Source organism: Geospiza fortis, unplaced genomic scaffold (genome assembly GCF_000277835.1).
Source record: "Geospiza fortis unplaced genomic scaffold, GeoFor_1.0 scaffold237, whole genome shotgun sequence".
Taxonomy (NCBI): Eukaryota; Metazoa; Chordata; class Aves; order Passeriformes; family Thraupidae; genus Geospiza; species Geospiza fortis.
The window spans coordinates 3,966,033-3,985,024 of record NW_005054319.1 but is presented as its reverse complement, the minus strand read 5'-3'; the positions used below and the strand labels follow the sequence as shown (position 1 = coordinate 3,985,024).

The 18,992-nt window shown below is 39.0% G+C and overlaps 1 protein-coding gene across 1 annotated transcript in view; it reads left to right on the top strand.

Moving 5' to 3' along the window:
• Positions 1-11,644: 11,644 nt before the first annotated feature.
• LMTK2 (lemur tyrosine kinase 2) overlaps positions 11,645-18,992 on the top strand; it is a 29,833-nt gene continuing 22,485 nt past the window's right edge. The window contains exons 1-6 of the mRNA XM_005420469.2: positions 11,645-11,669; positions 14,009-14,133; positions 14,990-15,134; positions 16,904-16,977; positions 17,483-17,601; positions 18,302-18,389. Of these exons, the coding sequence (XP_005420526.1) occupies positions 11,645-11,669; positions 14,009-14,133; positions 14,990-15,134; positions 16,904-16,977; positions 17,483-17,601; positions 18,302-18,389 (576 nt within the window). The remainder of the gene's footprint in view (positions 11,670-14,008; positions 14,134-14,989; positions 15,135-16,903; positions 16,978-17,482; positions 17,602-18,301; positions 18,390-18,992) is intronic.

The following is an 18,992-nucleotide window of genomic DNA, read 5'->3' as shown; positions in this document are numbered from 1 at the left end:
GGCTGTGCCGCTGGCAGCGAGCAATATCCCGCTGTGGATCGCTCAGAGCCCTGATACTGAGCTGCGGGATTGTTCTGTCTGTGTTTACCGCAGACCTTCTGCCTGTAGTGCTGCTGCTTTCACCTGTTCTCAGCTCGGCGGGATTTTTATTTTTTCTGGTTCTGCCTGTGAATCACCGGGACTCCCGTTCCTGGGTGGAGGCTCCTCAGGGCAGACGGCACTTCCCTGTTTTCCGGTCAGATTAGTCGGATTCCCCCCCCGCCCCCCCGGCCAGGCTCTCTAAATAGTCATGTAGTTCACATTTATTTCTCTCGTATGCCAGGTAACGCTGAGTTCCTTCGATTTCCCTGGTTATTTTCCTGTTAATCTTAAAGGCACAAACTAAACAATATGTCCTCGCAGTCGTAGGACTGATCAGAGGTTTAGTAGGATTCACAGGTACCGTGTCTTTGATTAATTTTTATTGTTGGCGTTTCACTGGGACTTGCAAACATAACATTGTATTGAGACTGAATTTTGTTAGGGTTGGGTTGGTTGCAATGTGTGCTGAGATTCCCTTCTAGCCGTGAGGAGTTGTACAGCTTAACTAGACAAGATGTTGAGGGAGGAGCAGGAGCAGTGGGGAGGGAAAGATACGAAGCACAAAGATTAGGTAATTTGGCTGCTCTTCCACACGAAGTATCAGAACTGGGAGTGGAACCCGTCCTTCCTTTATTTTTGGACTTGTGTCTCTTTCCCAGTTTTTCCTTCCCAGAACATTTATGAATTGTTCATAAGTCACTCCCTCCATCAGTCTGCTTTGAGGTCTTTCATACTTTGTGTAAAAGTGAACTTCTGAAAAAGAGAAAACTGTCCATCAAATCTTTATTTCCTTTGATGCTACATGATAATTTTTTCATTTATAAAATATTTGAGGTTTATCCAAATAATATTAATTTGTCATTGAGCTGTAAGGTAAGACAGCAGAATCAGTTCTGCGTGAAGGATTTTATAATGTCTTTCCTGGGTCTTACTTTCTTTGAAATGCAATTAATTTTTCTATTTAAAGGAAAATGTTAAATGTAAATTTATTTTTTTTAATACAATTTTCTCTTTCCTATGAGGACTTTGCATGTACCTTACAAAGATGGGGGAACAAAGCATAACTTCCATGGCACTGGTAAAAAGTTTTATTCTCAAATGAAAAGCTGATCGCCAAATTGCAGGACATAGTATTAAAGTGTTGTTGTTTGGTTTTGTTTTTTTTTTTTTAATTCTATAATTTAAAAGACTGAATCAGCTGTGCCAACTGCAGTACTGCTAAGAGAAATATTTATGATGCTGTGATATTGGGCTCATACAACATGAATGAGATACTGTAATTTTATACGTAGGTTTTGGTTATATTTAGGCCACAGTATGTATACATGGGATGTTAGCTCAAGCTTAGCCAACTGTCCAGATGCTGTCATGGGAAACCCAGTGAACTCCAGGAAATGAAGCTGCTGCTTTCTCCTGTGTCTTTGCCCATGTGAGAGACAATGTATTTGGGTTACTTTATTGATGGATATTTAGTATTGAAACTTTAGGGCCTCATTGGGTGCCTTTTCCAGTTTGACTGGCATCACTTTTGCTGGGAGGACTTCCTCCTACCTGAATTAATGTGTGCCTGGTGGGTTGGAGTGCAACGGGTTCTTAGGCTGCAACATGTCCTGTTATCATCACCTGTATGAGCAGCAGGAAGTGGGGGAAAGCTACAAGGCCTTTGTTTTTTTTCCTTCCTGTGAATATCTTCCCAGTGGATGACAATGAGACTGGTTCAGCTTGAACCTTCTCCGTCATTCTGGGCAGGTTTTAAACCTGTCTGAAGACAAACCTGTGATGTTATTTTGCAGGGTTAGGAGTCATGGGTTGTGTTTAAAAACAATTCAGCCATGTTGTGAATGTCTCTCTTGTGTCCCATGACAGGTTGCTTTGATTTCCTCTGCTGGGGCTGGCAGGGGGTGGTGGGCTCCATTCTGGACCTTGGCAGTTTTTGCAGTTGACTGTAACACTTGGCCTGATACACATGGATTGGATACTTGAGAGGAATTTAATGGGCTTTTCATAGAGTGATTACTCACTGGTTTCAAAATTACCTTAGACTCCCACAATTCTTCACCTAGCAAGAATGGTTGCTTCTTTGGCAATGGAGAAACATTTTTATGTGTGTTGCTTGTGATAGGAAAGATGGGATCCACAGAAAAGGGAGGAAAGGACCTGTAGTTATTGTAAGGAATTGTATAGAATCTTTCATGAATTATACCTATAATAAATTCTCCCTTGGGGAGGAAGCTGGAATGCTGGAAGTGGTGATGGGCAGGTTCTAGCAAGACTAGATTGGATTCCTTGAGCAAAACTGCTCCAGTTTGTGGGCATGCAGTGGAAGTTTGCCAGCCTGGGTGGCTGGGGAGCTGTCAGGTGCCAGGGCCCTGATGGAGAGGAATGATGCTGCTCTTCTCAAGTGTGGCTTCATAGTGCTTGCATTGACAAGGTGTTCTGTATTTGTCTTGCATTTTTGATGTTATATTTCTAAACTAATTTAATTTTTTTAATCCAACAATAAGGAAATCAAGCTTGAACTGTTTCCTTGGTAAGGTTCATAGCAATTGTTATAGGAAATATGAAAAACAAGCTGTTGAACATGCTACTGCCTAAAAATACTTTACCCAAGTTAGATTTAATTTATTCTGTGAGTGGAAAAAAAGGATACTGATATGTACTGTGCTAGTTCTGAACTTAAGGTTTGGCTTTATACTGGAGGTAAGAGCTGGGGCAGTTGTGCTGGAAAGGAGTTTCAAGGCTGAAGTGTTGAAGTTATCTTTCACCTGCAGAGTATTGGTGATTTTCTCCGAGTGCATCAGCCTAACATGACTTCCACTCCCAGCTGTGTGGCTGAAGGAAGGACACTTGGGCATTGCTTTCCTGCAGCAGTGTTTAGCAGCCAAACTGCATCACAAACTGCCATGGCTGCTTTACTGTGCTAAAGCTGTTCATGTACATTCAGGCTCCCAGTTCTGACTTGGATTTCCATACTTGACCTTAATTCCACTGAGCGTCTGAATCAAGTGTGTGTGTAATGTCAGACAAAGTGTTTTCATCATCTCTGTGCTCTACGAAGTCTTTACAAATACAAAGAAGAGGGACTCAAAAATACTTTTATTATCCTGTAAAACTTGAATAGGTGGTAGCATTTTTAGCCGGTGTGTTCGGTTTCACACTTGTGATTACTGCACAGTCTGATCAGTTGAAGTGAGGAGCTGGACTTGGTGCCTACATCATTGCTTTTTGAGAGCATTGGCCTTGGCCAGTTGGGTGTCAGTGGCAGGGAGTCTCTGCTGATGGACTAGGTCATGTCGGATCCAGGAGGAGATTATTAGAATAGTAGAATATACTGTTATTACTATCCAGAGATGTTCATCTGGAGTATCTAAATATTCATGCAGCTGTATGAATCTGAAGTATCTAAATAGTCAGTCAGCTGGCCTCAGATGACAAGTTAAAACTTTGAGATGAAGTCACTTTTTTTTGTTTTTGCATGAAGATGAGCTCTGTGGTACATATATACTCCTGGGAAAATTGTTGCTTTTGGGTTGCTTTGGCTTGATGTTTTACTTAGAGTTCTGTCAGACTGGGGCCAGATTGCAGTTGTGGCCTGTGGTTTGGTACAATGTAAAATGTCTGTGACTTGCACATAATAAGAAAAGCCATTTTCTAAGTGTATGCAAGTTAGCAACTCGGATCACTGGAAGTTAAGAAAAATCTTGCTTTTACAGTGGGGTTTTTAATTGTGGTGTGTGCCTTTCATGGAAATGGTCTATCCTTCCTCCCCTTTCAAGCTGAACTTGTTTACTTGGCCCTGTATTGCATTTTATAGTTTCTGTCCCAGGCACTTAGTAATCATAGAACTAAAACAATTGAACTGGAAGTTTGTCTTTTATCTTTCATTTGTATCTGTGAGTTTGAGGTAAAAAGCCAACCCTGACTCTGGCCTGCAGGGATGTTCCACGCAGAGCTTTGTTCACAGCCTTGCTTGCTTTCTCTGCCTGTGGCTGTAAAGTGTCTGGACTTTGCTACAACTAAAGGAGTCCTCATAGGACGAGGTCACTTTCTGAAGCAATTTCTCGTGTCTTGAATGCTTGGGTGTATTTAATAATTCCCCAGGTATTAAGATAGCACTGATCAGAGAGTGCTTGAGGGTTTGTTGGCACAGCATCAGGTGTTGGCATTGGTTTGAAAGGACCCATTGCTGGGTGCTGGTTGTGCCCGTGCATAAAAATAAAAAAGATTTTGTGTGATCCAACATTCTGGATAGGTAAATATGATTGGGAGTAATTTTCTGGCTGCTTGCTGTAGTCTGGTTTCAGTCACTGTTCACACACAGTTTATCTGCGTGGGATAAAGGGACCTCAGGCAGTGTAATGCCAGAGCTGCAAAAATCCCAGTTCTGTTTCAGTACTAACACTGCAGTTCTGCAGCAGAAGGACAGCACATGGAGTACTGGAGTCCTCCTTAGGTTTTATTTTGGGGCTGCCTTCCTGTTTGGTCTGGGCACTTAGTGTCTGGAGCTTGATACAGTTCTGGATACAATTTGCAAAAGCTTCAGTGCTTTTGTTGCTCTGTATGAGCTCTTTGTTTTCATTGTACTGCTGTTATGAAAGGTCTTGAGCAAAGTCTACATACAAGAAACATTTTGTCAACTTTCATAAGCAGAAATGTACAAAATGTGTCAGGATAGTCCTTTCAGCCTGCATGTGTGCTTTAAGTGCTGTCTGTAGCAAGGTGTTGTGCCGTATATAGCTTAGGCAAGGTAGTGGTGGGAAGCACATTGTCAGTAAATTGTCTTCTGAGTGATTTTCAGTATGAAATGCTGTACAAAGTAACACCTTGCCCAACACTGCTGCACTTAGAAAAGTTTCCTTCCTGATAAGAAAACATCACTGTAGTGACTTAACAGTGACGTGACTCTTTTGGGACTACCACTGCAGCGCGGTATGAAAGATGTGTAGAAAATAGTAACAGTAGATTTTTTTAGTGCCGACTTTTAAGCTTTCAGCCTGTAGACCAGATCCAGTTCTCCAAAATCAATCACTCTCTCGATGGCCTGTTCTGCCCAGGGATCCTTTAGCAATGAATAGGGATGAGACATAGATCTAATAAGCTCTTTTTACAAAATGCTCCTGCTTCCTCTCCTGCATTTCTTAACTCAGCTGTACATTGGAGTTGGAAAGGCATCTGCTATAAAATCAAGATTCTGGAAAATCCCATCACATGAAAGTTGCATTTATGGATTTCTTTCCTGTGAACTAAAATTAGTCTCTTCAAAGGCATTGTATCTTAATGGCATGTATTGCTATCAAATGGTAGGAGAAAGAGATACTGTCCTTTTGGTTTCCATGCTGCAGATAATGCTTTTCTGGTGGTTGGAGGAACCATGATGTGGGATCATCTCATGCTACTTTGAATTATTGTGGTCTGTCCTGTGTTAAAAAAAAAAACAAACTGCAACTCTTGTGCCTCATTGTTGGAGAAATGGTATAGCAGATGAAAAAAAAAGTACTTGAGAAGGCATTAATTGTCAAAACCAACATCTAGCAGTACAGAATAAAGTGTGCTCAGCATAATTTTGTGAGTGTATGTACATGTATGCACATACATGCAATTAAGAGTCAGTGATACATTTGCAAGAGGATAATGCTACCCAGATTTTCCAGAAACACTGCCATGAAGGCATAAGGCACATAATTATTTAGCATGGATATTTTTTGCCTTGTCTTAAGATGCCTTTGTGCAAACATGAGATTCTAGCACTGAAACTTCAAACAGATCTCACTCTGTAAACACTTGAAGTACCAGCCTATATTTAGTCCTTATTAAAATTGAACAGTATGCTGTTATGTGAGTAATTCTCTGACATTACTGGGAAGACTTGTAGGATAATAGAATAAGGTCAGTAATGTACAACTAATCCCAGCTCAGAGTTTTGCTAGTTACTAACTGTGCAGCCAATATGCAGGCCAGGACAAGTGCTCAGAAACAGGAGGATCAGAGCAGTGCTGTTGTGAGATGCTGTGCTCCAGGAGAGTCCAGCTTTGCCCTGGATATTCTTGCCTTAGGATATGGAACATGTGCCACCCTAACACACTGAGTGGATTTAAGCACATGTAGAAGAAATTCATTTGAAGCACATTGTAAAAGCGTTTAGGGGGACATTGGATAAAGTAGTTTGAAAAAAATATAGGCTTATACTGCAGGATATACTTCTGTTCTTTTTAAGGAAAATTAGGAGGACAGAAATAATTTGCCAAGAATTGTTGACGTAGAATTACGCATCCGGTTGTGATATGAAGTAGCTAAGATTTCTTCTTGAAAATATTGTAACTTATTGCATAGGACAGTGATATTTCAGGGTCATGTGTCCACAAAACACACATTTAACTGTGCAACTGGCTTTTGATACTGTAGAAGTATATCCAGAATTCAAGATAGGTTGGAGGAGTGTAAGAGGCGTTTTTATTGTTTCATGGGGAACACTCTGTAAGAAATGGCCTTGTTGCTGAATTTGTTACTTTTTTTTTTTTCTGATGGTTAATTGTTGTAAAGAAGAAAATCTGTTGGCTTTTCATGAGAATTGTCTCTGCATGTGCCTTGGCCTTTCATCCCACCCACCTGCCTCATAAGGGACCTAATGGAGTTCCAGGGTAAGGCAGGGATTGTAATGGACAAGTCGAGTAGAGGGATGAAATGTCTCAATTTCTGTTTAGAGGAATATAGGAACAGACTTGTATTTGACTTTTGATTTTTCCCCACACTACTGCTGAAGTCTTGTCATTTTACTTGTATCTTTCCAAGTGCCAGACTTTGATTTAGGCCACGTGGCACAATTCAGGTTTAGCCAGGAAATCGTTTTATTGACAAGCTGTTAGTTACGGCTTCTTGTTTTCAGAGAGTAAGTACAATTGTGCACAAGTAACTTGGATAGCTGTGGCTATAAGTCCCTAAGAGTTTTTTTCTTGAGACTATATCTAGAAAGTATGATTTTCCACACAAGGAAAAATAAAATCAGGTGATAAAGTGCTTTTACAAAAGGGTACATAATAGTGAAGGTTACTTTTATTAGTAATGCATTAGACATTTGCATTATCCAGTGTAAGGGTAGCAATAATGTCATGAGAAGACAGACTTTTGAAACAACTCTTCAGTTAATGATATTTTTAACAGTTTGTTCTAGGTTATTGTTTTAAGATAGTAAACATTTGTGCTTTAGTTGAGTGTCTTAAGTGCTAAGAATCTGAATGCTGAAAATTTCAGGTCTAGACTGAGAAACATTAAAGATCCTTTAGCAGTGTTGTGTGTCTGTTCTTAGAGATTTGCTCAATGAAGGAACATTTCCAGTCTCTTCCTGAAATACTTTGGGCCTTTGGAACCATTTTAGATTTCACTAAGGTGCTGCCATTGTGTTGAGCACAGGAAGCCAGTGAAGATCTCTGAGATCTTGGGAATGTTTCTTCCTGTAGTACTGGTACTGTAGTGGTCATGGCCATTCAAAGCAAAGGGCTGATTGGAATTTGGAGTGTCTTTCTCACACTGAAATTCTCTTCATTTTATTTTCAAAAGAATGTCTGAAATGCAAATACCGCTCCTTCAAAACTTCTGTTTGCGTGTGCTGTATCTCAGCTGAAGGTTGGTGATTTAAATGCCCATCTAATGTGTTTTAAAGCCCATTGTGCTATAGCATTGCACAACTAAATAATGACACTGCACCCATTTCTTCTGAAACTTAATCTTGAAAATGATGCTTTTTTTGGCTCAGTTGTTAAATGGAGCATAGCAGGAAAAAATTGAGATTACAGGAATGTGGTAACAAATGGAATGTGCTTGAGTTTGGTTGGGGTTTTTTTTTGTTGTGAAATGGAGGAGTTGCAGTGTCTGTTGTGCTTTACCTTGTCATACAAATCAGGCATTACACAATAGATGTGTCTAAAATGATTTTGAATAGAGGTTTGGCTTAGTATTCTGCCTGTTACCTGCAGGCCATCTGAATTTATAGGCCTGATTCTGTCTGTATGGTTTTGTGCTTATTAGTAGCAAACCTCTGAAGACTTCAGGGTGTAAATAAATGCAGGAGAAACTCTTTATGAGGGAAAGATAATGATCTGCATCTGACTTGTGGAGAGCTGGGTAGGAGTCGATAGCACTTTCCCACTTAATTGCTGGCGTAGAGGAGAATGACAGCATTATTTAGGAAAGTTGGGATAGCTTTTAAAATCACATTTGTCAAAACCACTATAAATTAGGGTGATATTACACTTTTAAATGTGTTTACTTTAATATTTTTTAAAAGCAGAGTAAGTAAACTGACAAAGTTTATGAAAGATGCCCTGGGTTTAGCTAGGGAACAAAATTAGATTTGGTCATTCATTAGTATTTTAAAGACTGTGCTGTTCTGACTTGGTGTCATAAAGTAGCATCTTAGTTCATGATCATATAATTTGAGTGTGTCCAAGAGACAGTTTAAGTGACTGCTGTCATGCTAGATTTGTGCTGGAAATAGTTATAGCTATTAGTGCCAGTTATATAGCTGCTCTTGAAAGGAAATGGGCTCTTGCTTATGCAGTGGGACTGTTGTTGCATAGCAACTACTGTGCTGAAAGCTTAGAATCAGATGCTCCCTTGAAGTTCACTGTGCCCCAATAATGCTTAATTTATCTGTGCCTTACGCTGCCTTTATGGCAGTGGTGAACGCCTTTTATGAGGGCACTCGCTCATGTCTGCAGTATACATTTACTTTTCTTTCTCCCTGTGCTTAGAACTCTGTGCAATCATGCATTTTTTAGCCCAGTTTTCTGAAGGTGGAGACCTTAATAATGTGATTACTCACATTGAACCAAAATCAAGAGTTCATAATCTGTAGAAGAAAGGCAAGCCCAGCATCCCTCATGGATAGGCAGCTGGTCTTGTGTTGTCCTGAGTGGAGGCTGTTGCTTGACAAGTAAACATAGCTGGAATATGTGGCTAGTTGGCATGCTCATTACTTGTAATTAATGATATCAAAGCATGCCACAGGTGGATGACATGAGGGTATTGAGTATTGGAGGCAGACTGGGAGATGGGATAGAGAAGGGAAACAGTTGTAGTGAAAAAAGAACTTGGGTTTGCTTAGGTGTTACATTTGCTGGTTGGAGAACTGTCTTATGAAGAATGGAGATTTAAAAGAAACTTAGGAAGGTATAGGGAATCTTGGCCTATAGAAGTTGCTTTGAAATGCTTTGTATGAAAATAACATTTTCCAGCTCTTGAAACATGTAATAAACACTGCTGGGTGTGTTCTCAGGTCTGTACTTGATCCTCAGAATGCCAGCACAGTTCATCATCCTGTTTCCTCAGTGAGCCTCTTTGTGTACTTGCCTGTGTGCAGCCTTTGACTTCACATGTGCTGTGCTCAAATTTAGGCTTTGGTGAAGAACTTGCTTAGGAAATGACATCTTCAGAGGTGCTGAGGAATCTGCTTCAGTAGCTGCTGATTAAATATCTCCCTCAGCCAGGGCTTTGACTTGTTTATGATACTGTACACTTCTAAAAAGTGGGTAAATAACATAGCTGTATTTAATCCTGTGTAGCTTTGAAAGAATACCTGGTTTTCTGTGCTGATAATTTAGGACCATCTAGGTGCCATCTTGGGATGGAACATGTGCTAGCCCAGAGCTTTGTAAAGCATTCTGTTGTGTTCACCTTGCAGTAACAGAGTGACGCAGCTGCATCATCTCCTGCTTATTTTAATACAGGGCTGATATAATCCAGGCCTCTTCCTCTGCCTTAAGTAGTTTGGATATACCAAAGCAAACCAATCTAGACTGTTTGTATTAGCTGACTGGAAGCCTTTTACTGTTGGCATGTTAGAGAGAGTATTTTTTAATCTGTTTGGTGGTTCCTTTCCTAAAGAACAGATTCTGACTTCTGGGTAGATATTAAGATGCCTCAAGTTGTTACTGCATAGGGTTACAGTAAATATGGCAAGGTTTTAAATTACTGTGCTAAGTAAATCTATTAACTTCTCCAGAATGTGTGATATTAAGAATCTTAACTTCTGCAATAATTATGAAATTAAGTGTTTATTGGAGTTTATCCAGGTTTATATTAAAGTTATTTCAATTTACAATGTTTTTTAACAGGTTTTTTAATTTAGGAAAATTCTTGTCTGATGACTTTATAAAATGGTCCCCTGCATTAATTAGAATGGATTTCTTGCTGGTTGGTTTTCTTCAGTCGGGACCATAACATAAATGTCATTGCTTCATACTTCCACAATTTACAAACAAAAGGGTGTATTAAACATCTTCTAGTTACAAGTTATTTTACTAAGCTCCAGTGAATTAATCATTGGATGGAAATAGTTGAAAAATGCAAATGAGGTTGTAATGCCGCAGATTTTCAGCACTTTGTCACAAAGACCAGTTCCAATACTTAACCAGTAACTTCTGTCACTGAATGTGTATCCATGCAAGCTATTAAAATAGCTTCACTTAAAATAAATTTTAGCCCAATTACAGGTTGCCAAAATTTAATACTTAACTTTACATTAATTTTTAAAAAACTCCTGCAAATTAAAAATATTACTTATTAATTACTATGTAAGAAACTTCAAAGTTTATCCAAACAGAGATGGATTCTGTAATTCTTAGTAAATGGCTCTTACTTGTGTGAGTCATCTGGAATGCTGTTCTGTGACTGTTGCAGAAACTTGCCCAGGATAATTGGCATTTTTCTTGTATTAAAGCTTCTGTGCATAATTTTCTATGTGAAAATTGCCTTGTGCTTTTGGAAGTTTAGATGGCTTCCATCTCAGCAGACCATTAATAAATTAATGATTAGCTGCCTTTCCAAAGGTGATCTTTGCTTTAAAAAAAATAGAATTACTTTCTCCAATTAATTGCTGCTCGTTCACACAGTTTCATTTCTAGGGAATTATGAAAGGTTTTAAAGGTTAGGAACTAATATAATGAACAGCAGCAATATTTTTCTTTTCTGTATTCTTTCCAGGACACTTAAAAGAGATGGTTACCTTATGGGGAGCAGTGTAACTTGCATGAAAGGCTTGGACTTTATACTTGATAAATGTGTAGTTTCTTTCACAGAAGGAATTAAAAAAAATGTTATCTTTTTCATATGGAGTGTCTGAATACATGTACAGTGTATCTAACAGGTACAATAAATGCAGCTGGTGATTGATAGTGCTCATTATGTCTCACTTTGAGTTAAATTAATGTCTCACTTTATTGTACATAAGATCATAAGGAGCATGAATCCTGCTAGCTGGATTTGCTGTGATAACTTGTAACTGCTGGGGGTCAGAAGTGGGGATCCTGAGTTGGTGTGAGCATGGTAATGTTTCTGTTAATTCCATCTGTGCTTGTGCTGCTGTAGCTGGGATAGAGCAGGGCTGAGGGCTTGTGGGTAGAGGGACCATCATGACCAGCTGATGTATTTGCAGTAGATGAACTTCTGGGGGCACAAACCCCTGGCCAGGTCTTGAAAACAAACAGTAGAATTGAGGGAAGGAAAGCAGCTTGAAGGGCTGCTTCAAGTTTTGGTGGGGGCTGCTCAGAAAGGCCACCTGGAAGGTGACATGGTGTTTGGAGCAGAAGGTTCTGGTGAGAAGGAAATTGTCCCCTCAGTTTCTGTGGGGAACAGGAAGTCACTGTAAAATTCATGTTAGCCAAAAGAGTGTACCAGAAAGCCAAAATAAAGTTGGATAGCATTTTTTAGTGTTTTATACACTTGGCAATTGAGGTGCTTTACACCCTGCTCCCAAGGAGCTGGTCTGAAGTCCTCAAATAGCAGGAGTGATTTCTGTGAGTAGTGACAGTGCTTGTGTGCCTGAGTTCAGTGTGCAGGGACTGGCTTGGCCAACTGTGCCAGTGCATGAAACATTTGAGGGGGTTCAGGAGTCTTGATCTTTACTGGGAGGAGTATCTTGTGATTGTGGTGATGTTATGGAAAATCTGCACCTGTTCATTAGATAGTCTGGGGTGAGTTGACTTCTTGTTTCAGTGAAATTGCTGGTGAGGAAGTTGTTTGGAAATCAAGTTTGATGGATTTAGAAAAATGTCTGAAAAATTAATTCTAATTTGTAATACCTGATAATGTAGTTTTTGTTGGTGGTGTTTTTTGGTCTTTTTTTTTTTTGTTACTTGGTTTCAACTAGGAGTTTAAAAGAATTCCTTATATTTTATCTACAGGTGTATTTACCTGTGTGTGTTTGTTACAGTAATTTAGGTAATTAATGACTTCACAGAATGTTTATATTTGCAGTTCAGGTAATTTTTAATCTCCTAATTAAGGCTACCGAACATCTGGAGGAAGTAAACACAAATCAGCTGTTATCTTCCCCTTTTTTCTTTTTGATGCTTAGAAATGGGAAAATACTCATGGTGTTACATAGAAGACTTGATTTAAATGAATATAAATTGTTCTATTGAGAGCCCTCTTCAGAGATACTTTGTTCTGTTCAGAATTATGACTAAAAGCTGGTGAGTGGCCTCGCATTGTTGTTGATCTGTGTTTGAACAATGCTCAGTATCTGCAGTGAAGTATTCCCAGTCCCTGATGAGGTTAGAATGCCAAAGCTATTGTGAAACTAGAAATCACCTGTTTGATAACCTTCCATTTTTGCTAACTTTTATTTGTTGTATTGGTAGTAGTCCTAATTGTGCAGAAAAATGTCATCTTCTGGAAGTGTGCTGACACACTTTAAAGCAGGATTTTCATTATGTCAATTAAGTCTTTGCATGTAATTAAAATAAGTAAATATCTTGTAAGTGTTCAGTGGAACATGATTTACTTTTTCTGCAAATCTCTCAATTTTTGCAGTTTTTTGAAGGTTTAAGAGGTAGGTGGACAAGTTTGTGTCCCTTGACAAGTGAAGAACTTCTGCTTTTCTTATTTTTGAGGCTTCATTTACACCCTGTCCTGTTGCCAGACATTCCCATTGATACTCAAATGCTCTCCTAAAATCCAGTCAGTCCAGGTCACCTGACACTGTTAGACTCTGACAGTGATGTAATAGCTAAATACATTTTAATCAGATGTGGTCCAACTACTCCTCTGATCCTTGTGGCAGTACCTGTTTGAAAAGAAACAGCAACAGCAAAAACAACTCCTCCAGATGTGTGCTCTGGTCTCCTAGGAAACCACGTCTTTGTTCTCTACTGAAGATGAAAACAGGGATGAAAATAGGTTTAATACCCCTGGCAATAACTTAAGATTTTTCTAAAATTCCATTTGAGGCTTTTGATCCTGTGAGTAATAACCTGGCTTAATCTCAGGAAATGTGTTGTAGAATGTTTATATATAAAATTTTGGGAAATTATTTGAAGTGTTTGTAAAACAGCTAGGAATCTAAAGTTCTTGAAATGAAGACAATCACCTAGTGAATCACAAAGAACAGAAGTGGGGTGGAGCTGATTACATCCATTGCACTTGTGATAGCAGCTTGTGTTTGGCAGACTGTCACAAATGCATTTATTGAAAGAGAGAATACTGTCCTGTAGTGATATATTTTACATTTTGTGCAGTTTAGGGGGGATTTCTTCTAGCTGCCTGTTCCTGTAGGTCAGGTGTATTAGCTCTTGGGGAATATCTTCCAAAAGACCAGATTTTTACTCTGTGTTTGCATATTGGTATTAATTTATTGACTTAAACATAATCCCCAGGCTTGATGCTCTCACTGTTCATCATGAGCTTCAGCAAATCACTTTGGCTGAGGCCCCTTAGCTGGAAGCAAGTAAGTCCAGAATGGTGCAGGAGGTGGTGAAGCACAGATCTATTTTGCCAGTTTGTCCTCTCTGTTCAGTTTCTTCTTAGCTTTGATCACATCCATGGGATTAAATGTTCAGACTCCCTTTTTTAAATCAGTGCAGGTGGATAATATGTTTTGAAGGAACTTCTTAGGGTGCTAAACATCTAATACTGGATACGTGTTTATTTCTAGGAGAAGGAGCTACAGCAGAAGTTCCTTCATCTTTTGTGATTCTGTCTCTGTGCACTCTGGTAGTCCTGGTCATTCTGCTGGCAAACTGTGTCTCCTGCTGTAAAGACCCTGAGATAGATTTCAAGGTAAGACCTGAAATTATCAGTGTGTGTACAGGTGGTATTTTCAGCTGCATCCTGCTATCCAGAACACTTGATGAGTGTTCTCTCATTCTGCAGTGTCACTGTGCATCCTCTCTCCTGAAGCAGCCAGTGACTCTATTCCTACAGCCTGTGGGTCCTGATGCAGCTGTTTATTTTAACTAATTGCTCCCTGCTGCAGTAAGGATCTTTAATGCCTTTTGAAAATAATAACTAGCTATCAGAATTAGTAGTAAAAGTTACACCTTTGAGACAATCTGCTGTGAAGAACGTTACACCTTTGAGACAATCTGCTGTGATTGTCTCAGCAGATTGTTTTTGTTGTTTTTCTGTGTTTTGTTTTTTCTTAGTCTACAGGTGGGATCTGTCAAATAAGAATACTGAAGATGCATATCTACTGTAACAAAACTCTTGAGAAATTGTCATCAGAGAATTGTTACTTTTGGAACATCTGTAATCAGTGTTCCTAAAATTGAGTTTTGCTCTCATTTCTAAATGGAGAATATTTGGCCTCAGCAGTTCATGGTAATTCATTCAAAGCCAGGGCTAGCATTTAAAGTGAAAACAAAACAAAGCAAAAAAACCAACAACACCAACAAACCCAAACCACCAAACCCACAAAAACCCAACTAAACAAAAACCCCTTGATTATTAAAAGCAATGCTTTAATCTCTTTAAGACAGCAATTAATGGAAAGTAAGGAATAGAACATTAAATATCTGTCACTATTCTTGGAAAAAAGCTAAGCTTCCTTAGCAGTGCTCCTTCAAACTGAAAGAAATGTATTAGTGCTTATTTAAAGGCAAGGATCAGCTTGTTTACTAAGACTTCTTTTGTTTAGGAATTTGAAGATAACTTTGATGATGAAATAGATTTTACACCTCCAGCAGAAGATACTCCATCTGTTCAGTCTCCAGCAGAAGTGTTTACTCTTTCAGTTCCCAATATTGCTTTACCAACTCCCTCCCAGTTTCCATCTCGTACAGGTAAAATTCTGGTTTTCAATGCAAAAACAAAAGTAGCCATTTCAGTGTCTAAAATGGAGTGTGGCTATTTGTTTGACTTTACTGTAATAAATAACTTGTTACAAATTTCCATAAACTGAGCCAATATGTTTTGTAGGGTAAAGGATAAAAGGGGAAATATTACTCCTAAGATATTAACCTGTGACAGGATAAGAGAGCTTAAGAGAACAGAACTGCCTTAAAAGCCCCTCTCTAGATTGCTGTCATTATATCTCTGTATACCTAAAGGGTTTGAAGTACCCTGGGACATTAGTGACTTCTCTTTAGTGGTTTTCTTCATGGCTAAGTTGTCATTGGATTTTAACCACCACCCTTAAATAGAAATAAGAGTGAATCCTTTACTTGACAGCAGTGCTGCTGCTCAGCTGCATCACTCCTTGATGTCACTGGAGACTATTTGTGCAGTAAATGTGATCTTGGTAAGACAGAGCATTAGGTTTCATCCCCCTGTGTGGAAGGGGTTTTGGAATGTATTCTTTAAAATACAATTTTGGTAAAAGGAAACTTAAGCATCTTATCATATTACAAGCAGAGTTTAGCCCAAAGTACATACTCCTATATTGTGCTATTTCACATAATTTTACATACTACTTGGGTTGCTCGATCATTAGATGTTCAGGGAAGCTTCTAGGAAAATTCCTGTACAAATTTCAAGAAACTCTCAGTGTGCCTTTAACACAAATGCCACAGTTGTACAAATGACTCAGTATTTTAAAGAGCTGGGAAAAATTATGAGTGAAAAGTTTTGTCAGCTCTTCTGTGTAGCCATAATTGTTACAATGAAGCTGTCACAACAAGTGTTTTGCCAGAAGGAAGGCAATGTGCCTGAGTACTTGGATAAAATGTGCTTGCACTGCTGTGGCCTTCACCATGCTTAGGAGCGCATTTACAGTGATTTATACAGCTCTGGCTCTTCCAGCACAACAATACTGCTCTAAATGGAGTTTATAGAAATAAATTGTGGGCTAGAGTTCTTAGACAAGAAAAAGTTTTGTTTAAATCAATTAGTGTTCCTCACCAATTGGGCAGCAGAGGGGTCAACACTGCTGAATCTCTTCTGGTGAATGAGTTCTGCCATTGTTACTGCCCATCCTCTGCCAAGATCTGGGTTTTCTTTTCTGTCCTCCTCTCTGGGCTTTTATGTGAAGTATTTTTAGTTGAAAAATGTCCTCCTTCCAGATGGTAGCTACAAATAGGGCAGTTGTGCTGAAGAATAAAGCAGGCAAACCTTTTCTCTTGAAATGGTAATTCTATATAACTGTAATTGTTAAGATGTACAAACAATGAGTTTTGTCTTGGCTTTTCTATTTTGTTTACATGGCAGACTTTTGTAAGTAGGTTATTTTCTCTACCCAGAAACAGGCAATAATACACTTTCATATTGGAAGCAGAACTTAGCCTTTTTGCTTTCTTGCTGAGTATGTTAAAAACCTAAATTCATGTTAAAAACATGTAAGTTGGCATTTCATCAGGACAATTGCTGTGGTTTTTTGGGGGGTGTGTTCTGGTGTAGTTTAGAAGCTGGACATGAGAAAAACTTCACTTGAGTGCTGTTGTCACAGCATTACCTTCCTATTTTATGTACATCTGAGTAGGGTTTGGTGCTTGGGCTGAATGTGTGCACCCAGCTGGGTATAAATCCTGCAGAAGGTTGCACTGTTTCCTCAGCAGTTGCTAACTTTGGCCATCTGAGTGTTTGATAGTGTTACGTTTGTTTCCTTGTGTGACAGATGGAACAAAGTCTCAAGTTGCGCGTCAGAGTCTAAACTACATCCAGGAAATTGGAAATGGCTGGTTTGGAAAGGTGAGGAGTTATCTCTTCATATTGCCCAGATTGAGGCTTATTCTCAGGTGACTAGGCCTCTGTATTTACTTTAAAATGCTACTCAAGAAAGAAAAAAAAGCATAAAAAATTTCAGTTGAAATTAGATATTTCCTTACATGCATTTTTTAGCTGTAATCACAGCACTAATCTGTGCTTTTTAAATTTACTTGTAGATTCTTACTAGAGACTAGTTAGACATTTCACTTCCATGAATTTTATTTAATACACTCCTATTTTTACCAATTCTTTTTAGGGAAAAAAATTAAGTAAATAAGTGGTCTTCACTAGAAAACGTTTTCTGAAAGCTGACTTGTAAATCAGTTGTCAAGATCAAAGTATTTGTATTTAATTATCAAAGCTCTGTTTGTGTTTGTAAAAAAGCTAGGAAATCTTTCCTGCAACATGTTTTTAGCTCTTGTTTTTCTTTGCAGGAAGACTACAAATGTTTTTTCCCCTCTGATTTAAGACACAATCTCTCTTTCAGGTTCTCCTTGGAGAGATCTACACAGGCACTAGTGTAGCAAGGGTAATAGTGAAGGAGTTAAAGGCAAGTGCAGGTCCCAAGGAGCAAGAACAATTCTTAAGAAATGGAGAACCATATTAGTAAGTAATGTTTCAGAGCTTCATTCTGCTGCAGATAAATTATGGATATTGCTTTTGTTCAGTGTTATTGTCTCTACTTGCCCTCACATATAACTGTAATGTTTTTCTTTAAAATGTGAAATACACTCAACCCAAAGTGAGCAAAAGTTGTGTTCACATAACTTAGTGTGGTTTACCTTGCCTGGATGTGCTGTAAAAGCTTGGTCAGTGAAGAGCTTTCTCCTCTTGGTGCTTTCTAACGTCCTGGCTGTATTTGCATTTAGGCTTAGGTTATTGGCATTTGTCAGAAGAAATTTCATGCCTTCTGCTGCATTGGCACAAGTGGTTTTGGAGCAATTTTGGAAAGTAACTGATCTGGCTGGGAACTAAGCTGGCTAAAAGAAGGTTTATCTTGTACCTTGGTGTAGTTCATGGGTTGCATGTTTTTATTATTTTTGGTATGAGGAGTTGTGGGAGGATGAGTGTGACTCTCATGTGGCAATCCTGGCTTTTGTGGGATTGAGATCCTGTGAGTTTTGGCTGCTGTCAGTGATACACTTCAGCAATACCAAGGTACAAATGGAATCTGTGCCTTTGGTACTTGCACCTTCTGTTCCTGCCACCCCCCTCCAATGTAATGTGTTGAAACTTCTGGTAGGGTTTTCAGTGTGTTGCATTCTACTGTGATCTTCCTGGCTTTAACTGTATTTTTTCCCTCCAGCATTCTTCAGCATCCAAATGTTCTCCAGTGTATTGGGCAGTGTGTGGAAGCCATTCCTTATCTCCTAGTTTTTGAGTTCTGTGACTTGGTAAGTGCACTTATATGAGATGCTGCACTTGTTTTTCCACTGGTGTAAGTTGTGTGTGGTATATTTACTGCCCTTTGCTCATGAAATTATTCTTTTGCTTTCTTGTTTTTTGATTAGCCAGAATTTTAGAAGGCTTTTGTTTATTTTTTTAGAGGAACCACGATTACAATTTTTGTTTGTACTCTTTTCAGTTCATCATGTATGTTCTAAGTGCTTGTGGAGTGTTCTGAAGAGGCAAATAGCTGTTCTTTGATAATGGAGTTACCAGTGTCTCTGTCTGCCTTCAGCAAGGAGCTTGGAGGGCAGAGGGTGTCATAGCAGGAAGCTTTTTATCACAGTCCAGTATCATGTGCACACACCAACATCACCTCCAAAATATTTGCTGTCTGCAGTCTTAATGTGCTTTTAATACCATTTATGTGAAAATGTTAATTTAGGAAAATGGAAGAATTTCTTCCCTTCTGCCTTCTCCTCTACCTCCAAAGTGCCCAAAGTTTATCCATGCTATGCTGCTTTGTGCTAAAATGCAATGGTGGGCTCACTTCTGATATCAGTCATGGATTCTAATAGCTGGAATTTTCAGTTTCAGTCTTCATTCTCTTC